Source organism: Rhea americana, unplaced genomic scaffold, assembly GCF_003343005.1.
Source record: "Rhea americana isolate MKP2758 unplaced genomic scaffold, rheAme1 scaffold_65, whole genome shotgun sequence".
Taxonomy (NCBI): domain Eukaryota; kingdom Metazoa; phylum Chordata; class Aves; order Rheiformes; family Rheidae; genus Rhea; species Rhea americana.
The window spans coordinates 4,328,093-4,342,196 of record NW_028186812.1 but is presented as its reverse complement, the minus strand read 5'-3'; the positions used below and the strand labels follow the sequence as shown (position 1 = coordinate 4,342,196).

The 14,104-nt window shown below is 39.8% G+C and overlaps 1 protein-coding gene across 1 annotated transcript; it reads left to right on the top strand.

Moving 5' to 3' along the window:
- The first annotated feature begins 2,547 nt into the window (after window positions 1–2,547).
- On the top strand, window positions 2,548–13,809 carry STOML3 (stomatin like 3). The gene is made up of 8 exons (XM_085320697.1): window positions 2,548–2,621; window positions 4,288–4,385; window positions 7,976–8,079; window positions 8,935–9,007; window positions 10,249–10,331; window positions 12,263–12,466; window positions 13,129–13,263; window positions 13,401–13,809. Exons 1-8 carry the CDS (start codon window positions 2,548–2,550, stop codon window positions 13,599–13,601), a joined length of 972 nt encoding a protein of 323 aa, XP_085176823.1. The 3' UTR covers window positions 13,602–13,809.
- The last annotated feature ends 295 nt before the right edge of the window (window positions 13,810–14,104 follow it).

The window sequence follows — 14,104 nt, the reverse complement described above, 5'->3', positions numbered from 1 at the left end:
GGCTTTGCTGACTAATTACCTATTTGCTTAAGTAACAGATGAATAAACTTCTTTTTACTAAGATGCCTCCTAATGTTTGATCTTGTTTATGTTGTTTTTTATCGTACTGAATTATAAAATAGTCCCTAAAGAGTGATAAATAGAAATGTTGAAATGTTTATGATAAAGTGTTTAGAAAATTTAAATAGTGCCCTATTTATTTTGTAACCCATTGGATAGTCATGTATTTTAATAATGAAACTTATATATAAAAGTAAAAATGTAATACACTTTTGCAGTTTTTTATTTTGTGGAAGCTATTAAATTCTAATGATTCTCCGCTTTGAACTGCTTTTAAAATCAGTGCCTTTTATCTTCACATTAAGAAATCTGTGGACAAAATCTGTACTATCTTTCATTTTACTTTTCTACTCTTTCTTTTAATGAGCTTTTCTTTGTAGATTTCTGGACCAGTTGGAGAGGGGGCAAATGAAAATATTCTTATCAAAAGGAAATTGTCTTTTGCCTCAGACTGAGTGTAGTTCAAGATCAGTAAGCATTTTGTGAACTTACTGAGGTGCTGAATTTAGTCTCTAAATTGAGCCTTGATTACCCCATTAACCAAACAAAAAAGGTTAAGCTAACTCTAGAGTCACCATAGTCAAAGACAAGTACTGGACATCGGCTTTTGGGCAGTGTTTTATCAAGAGGTAAACAGTTTGTYTTATTCTTACAACATACATTGAATAGTCACAGATTGTGTGCGTTTTGGGGGCTGATGTCTTTTTTTTTTTTTTTTCCATTTAGATGGATTTTTTGTGTGTGTCTGTGAGCTTTGGACAGCTGAAAGATACCTGAGAGACTGAAGCCCTGCATCTCCAAATGAAGTCAGATGAGTAGTGAATGTCCACTGTATTAAATGCTATTCTCCTGAGACAGTGTACTTCGTAAGTGGTGCCTACCTTCTGGGAAATGTCCTTTATCCAGAAGAGTATTACATGCTGATGTAGTTTTAGATAAGAAATTGTCATCGATCTCAGACAAGTGAACAAACTAGGCAAGAAGCATTATAACTTTCAATAGTTACTCTCTAAAATAGTCATTCTGGTTCTTACTGAATCATATTGAGCAGGATTTTGTAAATTGAATAAACTTTCCAGATGTTGAGATTAAGGCAAATTTCAATTTCTTAGAGATCTCTCCTGATGTAAAATCATTTTACTAATTTTTTGTCCCCTCCACCCCCAGGGGTAAATTTTGTGTTCTGAATTACAGCTTGAAGTAAACTGTAAACTGATTTGTCCTGAGCTGTCATGCTTGCTTGAGCACCGTTTTTAAAAAGCCAGGGAAAAGTTTGCTCCTAAGACAAACCATGTCAGATCTTACACTGAGCCAGGAATATGCCAGGAAAGGGCTGTTACTTCTTCTTTTTTTTTCTTTTTTGATTATTCAGGTTGCCTGTTAGTGCCATGGTTCAGCTGTACTGAGAGACTACAAAGATAAGGTGCAGTGAAATGTTCTCTGATATGAAACCTTTATTTGTAATGGCTAAGAAMATGTGTTGGGGTTGTGTTTGAAAATACATTTTAATATGAAATAGTATATGAAAATACATGAAATCTATTTGAAAATAGTTTTCAGTATTTCTATCAAGTGCTCTAATTGCAGCTGTACAGAATGTGAGATGGAGCAATTAATTGTCATCTTTTCCTCATTTGCTAATGAGCTGAGTGTTGTGATCTTGGCTGGAACTGGAAAGAATCTTGATGTGATTTGAATATTCTTATTTGCTTGCAAATTGTCTCTTTTTCTGGGCTGGGATGGGAAAGAAGCCTTTTGGTTGACTGTCTCCTATTGACCCACATTCTAGGGAAATGTAGCCCATAAGGAGTCCCTCCTCTTGGCGCCTCCATCTTCAGCTCCTGAAAGCTGATGTCATTTTCATATGAAAGAAGGAATAAAATAGAGAACTATAGAGGATGTTCCTGCAAGTAATAGGATGGAAATCTTAATCTTCTCTGTCCTGGCCCTTCTAAATTTCAATCTGGAGGAGAGGAATAATAAGCCCAGGGCAAATAGACCAGTGTGTATTCTGGGGTAGCATTCAGTGCCAGGAAAAGAACAGGTTGAGAAATCTCAGCGGAGCCAAAGCCACCATATCCAATGCAGATGAGGGTATGGCCCAAAAAAAGGTCAGAAAAAGACTGAATGAAGCCTAATATTACATYAAATCTTACTTGAGGACTGGCTGGTGACTTCCCTGAAATCTTTGGCACTACTAAGAAGTACCTATATGYGTGAATTGCTGTTCTCAGTGATTTTAACAAGGAATCACGACCTGGATGCTTGGTTTATAGGATTAGGCCTCGGCAGCTGAGTGATGGATTAATTGGTAGCCAATGGAATCAGGCAGATTATGAGGAGACTGTCATGTTTTGCAAATTTGGGGTGGTTTGGTGGAGAAAAAGTTTGATGTTGGCCTGTATGCTGCTTACAAAGTAGCACCTGATCATCATGCCTGACTTGAGTCTCCCTTTTTCAGTTGTAGGCTTTAACCATATTGGCACAATGCACTCAGATCCATGYGCTGCCCCAGGCAAGCGGCTGCAGAACCACATTCATCTAGTGTCGCAYCCAAGCCAGTAAGCCCTGCTAAAGTGTCTTTGGATTCTGGTTTTCCTTGTGGTACTACTCTGTGCCCCAGAGCTGTGAACTTGCAGCCTGTAAACTGTGCTTTGGCCCTGAGTGCTCGTGTATTTTCTTCTCAGAGTGTTTTATGGCACTTGAGGATGTGAGAGCTAGTAACTATATTATCCACATGATCTGACATATCCCTGGGAGAATGAATTGATGTTGCATTGCCTTTGACTTCAAGTTTTTGGAATAAAGAGGAAATAAAAATGCAGCTGAAATTAACATTTTATGACTTTTTCTGTGTTCCTGAAGATAAAAGAAAAATACACTTTGTCCTTTCCAGGGGTGTATTTTCAAGCACCTTAGAATTTTCAATAAACAGCAGGGAAGCATTCTTTTTTTCTGTTAGATTTTTAATGTTTTGTTAATTATCTGATGGTGTAAGCAGCTATGTAGACTGTAGTATTCAAGTGGCTTGTAATAAATGAAATGATTTTCAGTAAAATTGAATTGCTCTAAAAACAAAAATTGGAGTAGTTTTACAAATTATGTTTTCACTTTGGAAATACTCAAAAGCACATTTTTCTTCTAGCTGTTCACTCAGATTGCCCTATYGGTAAGCATATGTCACGAAAGGGTTTGATATTACAGCTAGGTATGAGAGGCCAAATAATTAGGAAAATGCAGCAAATAACATGTCACAATGTCTGTTTAAAGTTAGGGAAGATACTGAGATCAGCAGGGGAACTCCAGTTTTGCAGGCTGTTTGTGGCTTTCATTGTGATTTAAAGCATCCGTTCGCAGTGGTTCAGTTTCCTCGCTTTGTAAAGCTGAGGAGAGGATCCTCTGGGGAGCAGCCAGCTTTGAATGACTCATCTGGGACCAAAGMCTACTGAGGTGGATGGAGACTTGAGTGAAATGAAGCTGGATCCAGATCTTCCAGGATACTGGAGGTGACGAATGTGCACAGAAAACATATTGTTAAGGCTGCTATTTGTCAAAGTTGTAAGTTACATTTGAAAAACCACCTCTCACTTTTTTTCTCTAAAAACATGCAAGAGTGTTGTGTCTTTTGAGACAGCTGCTCTCTCCTGCTGTGACTTTCATAAATGGCTTAGTCTGAAATGTTAGTGCTTTAATTTTGGTGGATTTGATGTCAGTGTTGAAAGAAAAGACTTTTGAAAGCTGAAGAATATTCTTATTTCTGGGAAAAYTTGAAGACCTTGAAGCTGAAATCTTTCCAGTGTTTTTTGATTATCTAGAATGACAGGATTCAAGCTAGTGGGTCTTTAAGACCTATTGTAATGTAAAATATTAARAAGTGTCTCGTGAGTTATCCTGTGCAGCATGGAGACTTCACCATGGAGGATTATTTAAGTGTTTGGGATCTGAACTATGACTAAACCCCATAATATTAGGATGTGTACAGCAGAGGAACAGTACTCAGTCTTTTCTATCTGGTTTTATCTTCTTTTTCCCTTTGTTAAAAATTTCTTTCTGGGGACAGATGCTACCAAGATGCATAGAAATAATTTCCAGCTTGGATATTGTCAAGGGTAAAACCAACTGGGCCCAGTTCATCCTCAGCTGGAGGCCTCAGAAGACCACAGAGTTACATCAGAGGCAACCGCAATCTGCTAGACTTTGTTTTTGTAAACATCCCCTCCTCACCAGGGTAACTAACTCCCAGAGAGTTGTCATGCAAGCAAAGGTTTCTTCTGTCACGGCGCTTCTCTCTTCAGCCCTGTGCGTGAGCACCATGCTGTTTGAAGGTATGCTGCTGTCTCATCTGTGAGGGGATCAGACCTTCCCAGAACAAGATGGATCCCAAGAGAGAGACATCCAAGAAAAGCAGCACAGAGCATTTAATTGGTAAGCTTTGGTAGCCTCTTTTTATTATTTGGTTTGTTTTTTTTCCTGATGATTATAAAGGAATAAAACCAGTTTAAAAAAGTATATTTAAACCCAAGGCTTCATCATAGGTCTCTCCTGCAGGTTAGACTTGAAAATCTTAAAACCTGTTCTGTTAGTGATGCAACAAATTATCTTGTACTGGCCTGCCAGCATGCTTCAGCAATTRCCTTCTGGCAAAATGACCTCCAGGCATTAAAATGGCTAGTTCAGCTGTTGGGCCATAGATACATAGGGATGGGTGGAAAATAAAAGCATGAGTGATTGAAGAATGGTAGAGGAATTTTTCAGTCCCCTCAAAAGACACTTCATCTGTTTGAGATTGTGTGATTAAGATGTAGTCCTGCCTTCAAGCGAAAGATCTGATACCAAAGAAAAAGTTTTACAGGCAGCACTTGCTGTTGTCACCATTGTGTCTGGCCATAAGAATGGAGCAGGACAAGCCCAAGTCTCTGCAGGATTCATCTGGGTGCTTGTAGAAAGCAGAGGGTAGATAGTGGTTACAAAAGGCTGAGGCTATTCCATCTCTGTGGGAGAAGAGACATTCCCAACTGCAGTCCTTTACAGTCTTCATAGGGTTAACTTTGATGCAAGCTTTTCATTAGTTTTTCAAGTTTGTCACCCACATTTTCAGTTTATTGATTGAGTGTATCAAGAAATACCAAAGTGAATTAAACATTYTGGAGTTTTTCTGCAATTGCTTATTGATGAGCTCTCACATTCTGTAGTATATTGCACCTCTTGATTTGCAGTGGTTTTGGTGAAGTGAAGGTTTTGGTGGTTGTGACTCACAGTTCATACGCAGGTATGGCAAAGCAGGTCATTGATATGTTAGCTTGTGGCTGATCCTTGATTCTTCACTGTTGTGTTTTTCTAGACACTTCCATTTGTTTTRTGATAGAAGGTATGAAACTTTGGGGCTAATCAGAGAATATTTGTGGTGGTCTTTGGTGGTCTAGGCCTGACTTCACTATTTAGAAGATGTTATTTGTATATCCTACTTTTCTCACTGGAGTCAAAGTTTACAATGTTGACATCAGGACCTCTAGGACAGTTCTTATGGAGAGTGATTCAGTTGTTCTTTGTCATGTTTTGGATGTGTATTTCTTTCCCAGAGTAGTGTCATTCCTAGCAGGAATTCACGTTCATTCCTTCACAGTACTGTCCAGGTGGATGCTGGTACATGCTGCTAAAATCCAAAACTACTRTGAATGATCTGGATGGTTTCTTCATGACAAGTCTGGCACTATAGAAAAAGACCTTCAAGTGTTTTTCTATATGCTAGTTGTTTAGGTGAAATAGAGAGCACAGAACATGGTGTTCTGATGAACAAAAGACCCCTTCATGATTACTGTTTCTCCAAGCTTTGGATTAACGATTATGAATCCATTCCATGAATTTCCTTGATCTTTTTCTACTGATTAAGAGACACTCAACTGCTTGTACCTGCTGTAATTCAGGTACCTGCTGCAGCCTAACACCCTGCTCGCAAAGATCAGAGTGGCAAACAAACAGCTGTGAAAGTGTTATGTTTGCRTACTGAATCTTAAGTCTTGTCTTCAAATACATGGCCTTAAGGTTTACGTGTTAATTTTACTCAAGTGAACTGCTCAAATCATTCCTGTGAGCAATTGCAGAAGGGTTGATGGTACCTCATTAGAAAAATATGGACTTCAAATTATTGTTTGATGGGAAGAGTCAGAACGAAAGCCAGACTGCAGACAGTAATTACATACTCAGCTCTCGTGGCAAATATTCACAGGAAAGCCTGAAACTTGGCCCTATTGGACAGAAGCTTATTTACACKTGAGTGATTAAATGTGTAGTGGGAACCTCAGAGGTACGAAGGGAAAAACTGCAAGGAGCAAAGGACTCTGTTGTAGCATCTTTCTTTGTAGTTAACATACTTCATTGCCAGAGCTCACRGTGCAGCTAGGCACAAAGTTAACTGAGAGGAATGAGCTGGAGAAGGAGTACTTTGTGTCTYGTCTTCCAGGATTGCCACTGTACCCTGACAAACCAGTCAATCCAGCTCAGCTAGCATGCTCCAGGGGACACTCTCCTWAGCCTCTCTCTTTTATATATATCTCTTATATCCTCCTGCTGTTTCACAGGATGCTAAGTGTTTCTCAAAAACTACAAAAAAAAGTGCTTTGTCCTTTTTGTTTATCTATTTCTATCAATATATGAATTTTCTGTAATGTCAGAAATTTCTATTTTTCTTGAGTAAACATATCCAAAACCACTGTGAATTTCTGTATCAACATGAGGGCTGGTTTTGGTTTTGCTTTGTTTGTAAGAAAAGTAKAAGTAAGAAAAGAGACAGTCTTGTATGACAGCTCCCATGAAAATAATGGCAGGCTTCCCGACATGTGCCGTGCCCAGCACACTGGCACGAGGCCAGCGCAGGGGTTGCTGAACATTGCCCATTCTCCGAGGAGGCCTCTGAGCCTTCATCCTTTCCTGCTGCTTTTACTGAGATACAGAGGGGAAACACAAAGTGTGAGCATCTGCATTCAGCTTCTGTTCTGTTGAAGGTCAAGCCTGCAAAAACCCTCCTCTGGCTCAGACTTTGCAGCCAGCCTGCACTCATGGCTAGACTACTCTTGCTTCCTTTGCTTTTCTCCTTTTCTCACAGCTGCTCTACTGATCCAAGTTTTTTTTTTTTTTTTTTTTTTTTTTTCCTCCCTTTTAGCAGTGCTCCGTCCTTGTGGCAGAACTGTCCTCTTTCACTCCTCACCCTTTTGCAGACCTCTTCTTCCATGAGGGCTTCAGCAGCTCCCACCGCTCTTCCCTTTTTAAAGGCAGCTCCTTGATCCGTTTTCCCCTACAAAAGACTCTCCTAAACTTTTAGTACTTGAAGAACTCAGCACTGCTTTTGTTTCAGACACTAAAATAAAACCATTAATATTTTGGGATGAGAAGAGTTTGAAMACGTTGGAAGGATTAGCTGAGGCATGAGTATGCATTTGGATACAGATTTGCTTCCACTGATTTAGAAGCTTGTCTTCCGGTGGATGAACTGGTCCATCAGTCTTCCTCAAAGCTTCCATCTTAAGATAGCAGGAATTCCTCTCATTTTCTGTATTTCCTGCTCAGTACTGTACTAAATCTTTCAACCCATCCCTGATATACTGACAGTGATTCATGTCCATGGATATTTCACTTGATGATTTATTTCTCCATCAAATCCCCCAGTGCTGGCAATGCCTTTCACTTTTCCTCTTCCTTTCCTGTTGCAAAATGTATTTTTTGAACTTTTTAACCTTTTGTGCAGAAGGGGTGGCTGTCTGGATGTTTGTTTCGGTGCTTTATGGCCTTTAGTGCGTGTAGGAAGGTGGGAGAGGGACTTTTGGACTTTGCAATCTCTCATTATTGCAGCAGACCAGATCTCTGCCCCTCAAATAATTCATCTCAAAATTTACTTTTATTGTTTTTCTTTCTTCTGTAGCTGACAGACGGGAAGGAATTGGTATCTGCGGCTGGATCCTGGTTTCTCTTTCTTTCCTGTTAGTACTTATTACTTTTCCTATTTCCATCTGGACCTGTATCAAGGTAAACTAGAGGGATTTGGAGCATGTAAATAATGCTCTATAATCATCATTGTGACTTATATGCATTGATTTATTCATTTTGTTAAAGGAGATACTTCACATTTGTTTTCTGGAAATCATCTTACAGCAAAGTTGTGTTTGAGACAAAGAGCTCCAAGTTCTTCCACAGACTTTCTGTATCACTACAACTTAGTAGTTTAATTTCTTTTCATCTCAGCTTCCGTTATCAGTTAAACTTTCCCGCTTTACCAGAACACTGGTTGACTAAATCTACAAACTTTTCTAGAGAACACTGATTTGATGCTGCCAGCAATAGTGCTAAACGAACACRGGTACTGATGAAAACAGGAACAAGTCCTTGCCTTCAGGATCTAGTCAGCTTAAAACTGAAGTCCTTTCAACACATAGCCATAATATGATTAATTTTAAACAATTTTTTAGAGTTGAGCTTCTGGGGTGATTGTCCTGAATGCCAGGTCATGAAGAGTCCTTACACACTAACTRAAGTAGTTGAGTAGATTATCTGATGAGAGAGAGATTGTACTGTGCCTACAGCTCCTCTGAGTTCAATTCTGGCCTTGAAGCAAAGCCATGGGTAAACTCCATTAGATCAGTGGCAATTCTTGCATATTTGGTCTGACTTGTAAGCTATTTGCAGGGCCAGGGCTTGACTTTTCCCAGCAAATGATGACACGAGGAGAAGACATAAAAGACTTTTAGATTTTTTCATTCCTTTATTAGTTGTATTTATTTTCACATTTAAAATGCATGTCAAAGATTTTTTTTAAAAAAAAGTCAGGCCAGAGAGCAGGAATATAATTAGTTATTAAATTCTAATTTTAAAATATTTTTTTAGGTCATCAAAGAATATGAGCGTGCTGTTGTATTTCGACTGGGGCGCATACTATCTAAGAAACCAAAGGGACCAGGTGAATGCAAGCAGTTTTATTCTTAAGATAAAATAGTTTTTATTCTGCTAAGATGCACTGATTTTATTAAGATCCATTGTAACCACACATAGAATTGTAAAGGTCCATAAAACCCTTCACAGCATGTCCTTGCTGCTGTAACTCCTTTACCTACAAGCCTGTGGCTGTGCTGTTTGTTTTCCTAGGTGATGAAGCCATCTGCTTATCACCATCCAGCACAGAAAAAAAACTTGGAAAACTTTGATATCAGATATGACTGTGCTGAAGTGGGACCCAGAAGATTTAAATACAGTCTTTAACTCTGCCACAGACTTTCCTGAGTAACTGTGGCTGCTTTCTCCATACCTCAGTTCCAACACTACTACTTGTTGCTTACTCTTTAGCTGTCTTCTGACCTAAATAGTAAACATTTCAAGGGCAGGAACATTTCTACACACTGCATTTATCCAGAACTTGTAGCAGTTGCCAAGGATCAGGTTACAAATTGCAATTACAAAACAAAACCAATAACACAAGGTATTTGCATCGGTGCAGTTACCACCTCTGCTCAGTGAAACTGTGCGAACTGGAAGTTCAAGTGTGAAGAAAWAGTGATACTTGCCTTCCTCATGGTCCACATGGTCCAAAGAGGAGGTAGGGCAGTGCAGAGCTATTCTGCCTGGCTCTGGGCACTTAAGCAAGGTGCCTGTATTAGAAATACGGTCATGCCAAGTCTCCGTCTCCAGTGAATGGAGACAGTGGGGACTCCTTCACAGGACAATTCAGACCTAGGACAATGTTGCTGATGTGAGGGCCTGCAGGTGGTGGATGAATCTGAATCTGAGAGATGTCTTTTCTGGGGACTCGCATATTATGCTGTAAATGGCTTACTATCTAGGGAGGGGAAACTAAACGAAGGCACTTAAGTAATTTTTTTTACTAAAAGTCATATGGCAGATTTGAGAACTGAACCTCAATCTGTCTATCCCCAGGCCAGAGCTCTAGGCTGTTAAGCTGAAGTAAATTCACATTATTTGCAGATATCTGCACTTCCTTCTGTTACTTGAAAATTCAAAATCTCACGCCTGTTACCTCCTACAGCAGAAAGGACAGCTGTAATAATAAAGCAGAGCATGGCTCCCTGGCCCATTCCCATGCCTTGTGGATGTTTTTGTGTGTTTGCTCTGTACATACCAGGATATCTGACTCTTGAATTAGCTTTCAGAAGCAAGCATATTGTCTGATTTATTCTTATTTTTCAGGTTTGATCTTGATACTTCCTTGCACAGATATTTTTATCAAGGTTGATCTCAGAACTGTTACCTGTAAAATTCCTCCACAAGAGGTAACTATTTTCTAGTAGCCATTTAAAACAAATAAAACGTAGAACTAATTTCTGGHAGGATCAAGAATAACGCAGGTGGTTTATATTCTTGGAGCTGTGGCCCATATTGAATTTAGCTTATTTGTAGCATCTTCTGACTTAAAAAAAAAAAAAAAAAAAAATCATTGCAGGCCAAGCAATGATGTCAGCCTTCTTATGCTGACATTCAGAACTGTGAGATAAAACGTAAAGAAGGCAAGGGTACAACTGCAAAAATTCCCGATTGTATTATTATTCCACACATGGAGATGAAGTAATAAACTGGGGTAAGATATTCAGAAACTAATGTTCTGATAAAATTGGATCTGGCACCTCACTATTCAGAAGTGCCTTCACTGAAGTTATAATCACTGCTTACAATTGTAATACACTCTATAACTRTCTTAAAAGCAAATTACATATATGTAATAAATCACGTTAAATTTAAAGTAATTCACAGAAAATCCTCTACRAAGCTCTTACCCTAATAAGAATGTCAAGGCTTATCTTTAAGCATTTTGTTGAAAGATGTTGACCAGAGAATTTGATCCGAAGAATCAGTTGCTGAGTTTGAGGCTCCAGCCCCAGTACGGTGCAGTGGTTTCTGCTCGGGGAATTTGCATTACTGTCCCCTTCCCTAAGCAAAGAGAAGGACAGAGTGGTAAAGCATTGGTCTCAGGACCCCTTGGCTCTTGGTTGTGTTCTGYAGGAGAGGTTTCTTCTGCTGTTGTCTTTCCACAGTCACAAACAGCCTTTTTCTTAGAGAAGCTGACAGTATGGTTTGTAGGGGCACATGTGGCAAAATGAAAAGTGGCACCCTCAAAATGGAAGGCAGAGAGGAAGGTGGTTAAAGTACTTGAGCCCTTATGCTCAGCAGCTGTTTGCAGAGATAATTGCAGACAGAAGATGCTTGGGAGTAGCACCATCAGTGCTCCAGTAAGGCCAGCTGCCTGCAGAACCACAACAAATTTGCCTCTCCTTGCACTGTCAAAAGATGGTGTAGTTTATTTATGAATATTTATGCATTTTTCAAGYGTTTCTTTCTCACAATTTCATTTCACTTCCCATTTCACTTTCTTTTAATTTGCTAATCTTTCTTACAAATATGTTATTTAGCTAAATTAACACAGATCTGCTGAACTACATGCAATGTATAAAAATAGCAATAGCCCTTTTCTACAACAAAGATATAGGATAGCCATCATTTATTATTGAAAAAAAAAATATGCAGGTTACGGGACTCCCTCATTACTGAAACAGTTGTTTAAAGGTTATGTACATTTTTTTTGTACTTGTTTACACTGTCTGTGATGCAGGATAACTTCCCTGAAGTTATTTCTCAGGGAAAGGACAAAAAAAAAACAAAATAAATTCTTAGTTTCTGAGAATTATTGAGGCCTTTCCTTCACTAAAGGAAACAAATTATTCCCCTTCTATGGCAAGGGTTCTTGGATCCCTTTCTAATGCTATAGAATTATAGAATCAGTAAGTTTGGAAGGGACCTATGGAGATCATCTAGTCCAACCTCCCTGCTCAGCAGCGTCTCCTAGAGCATGGTAGACAGGGTTACATCCAGGCAGGCCTTGAAGATCTCCAGAGAAGGAGACTCCACAACCTCTCTGGGCAACCTGGTCCAGTGCTCCGTCACTCTCACAGGGAAGAAATTCCCCCTCACGGTCAGGCAGAACTTCCTGTGCTTCAATTTCTGCCCATTACCTCTTGTCCTGTCACATGGGACAACTGAAAAGAGTTTGTCTCCATCCCCTTGACACCCTCCCTTCAGGTACTTGTACACATTGATAAGATCCCCCCTCAGTCTTCTCTTCCCCAGGCTGAAGAGGCCCAGCTCTCGCAGTTGTTCCTCGTAGGGCAGATGCTGCAGCCTTCTGATCCTGTACATTTCTCCAATGCAGATTCTCACAAAAGATGCTGTTACTATTCAAGTAGATGGGGTGGTGTACTACAGGATCCACAGTGCTGTCAGTGCTGTCGCTAACGTCACCGATGTCCATTCAGCTACCTTCCTCTTGGCACAGACAACCTTGAGAAATGTTCTAGGTACAAAGAGTTTGGCTCAGCTCTTGGCAGGTCGTGAAGAGATTKCTCACAATATCCAGGTAAATTTAGTTCTTGAGATGATTACTGACCGCTACGGTGATTTGTTCTGAGTGGCAGATCTTAGAAATGATATCTCTTTTTTCTTTAATAGTGACAGCAAAAGTCTTTTTTTATGTTTTTTTTTGATGTCTTTTCAATTATATAGCTCACTGCTAAAAGTAAGAAAGAACTATTGTAAAGATATTTCCCCAGCTTCCTATAGAAGAATTATTTCCTATCAAAATGCAATGAAGATTTTGAACTTACCCAGTGAATTGTATAAAACAGTGTAAGTAGTCTTTGCACAGAGATTGCTGCAAGCTCTTCAGAACTGAGTGATGACCAAGTCTACCACTTGTAGGAAGCTCTACCCTGAGCTGACCCTTAATTGGAGTTTAAACTGGCATTAGAGAAGCCACGCAGGAGGATGCCCTTATAAATTTCCTAGTTATGGGAAAAGCTTCAGGTACCCCCTCCTAGTCTCAAACACCAGTGTCACCCAACAAGAGGAACAGGGCTGCAGTACCTGCCATACTCACACCGCCTCTGATGTCTCTGCCAGAGGAGTGCGCTGTGTTTCTGTTGTATGGATTGTCGCTCCACATTTCCACCTAAAAGGCAGGGTAAATCACATGTTTTTCTCTCTGCCATCACTGCTATTATTGGGTTGTTTGTCTCTAAGACTATCCTTGACAGTGCTACGGAGCAATGGGGGATCAAAGTGGCTCGTGTGGAAATCAAAGACGTCAGGATTCCTGTGGCGATGCAGAGGGCAATGGCAGCTGAAGCAGAGGCCGCACGAGAGGCAAGAGCTAAGGTGAGGCCCATGGCAATGTTCACCCCTGACTGTCCTATATTTTTGTCTTGGACATCCAAGTACATATTTATTTTCTCTCTATCCTAAAGGTGTCTTTCCCATCTGTTGAGTTCATTTCCATTTCTCTTACTCTGCAGGTTGTGGCAGCAGAAGGAGAAATGAATGCTTCTAAAGCCCTCAAGCAAGCCTCTGTGGTTCTGACCGAGTCTCCAGCAGGTCTTCAGCTGCGCTACCTGCAAACATTAACTACGCTGGCAGCAGAGAATAATTCCACCATCGTCTTCCCTCTCCCCATAAATATGCTTGAGACCTTGGGGCAGAAAAATAGAGGGGGGTAGGTACTGTTTTACTGTAATTCCTTGTGCAGAGAGATTTTTAAAGGTTTCCCAGGAAGCAAGAGGTTCTGGGATGCCAGAATTAAATGAGATAGCATGCTTTGATCCTCTGTATCAAAAAAAGAGTAAAAATAGTTCAATTATAGCCACAGATAGCTCTCACATCAAGAAGACCGTATTTGAGCACAGAAAATTGCARAATGGAGACATCAAGCTGTTTCAGCTCAGACTTCTCTCCAGGTGAAATGGCAGGCAAAATGTAAAAGGCATGTTGGAACTAACATGAAATTTTAATGATGTTTTTCACCTCATTTTACAGCTTTATGAGTGCAGTAATAATCTGATGATTTGTCTCCTAACAAGAACCTATGAGCTCTTGATTAGCTCATAAATCTACTCCACAGTAGAAGGGTTAGATGCTGCCATTTAACTCAAACCAAGAATTTGTCCCTAACCTTAAGAGAGATTCTTCCAGAACTACTAATAGAATTACTGGATAATTTGTA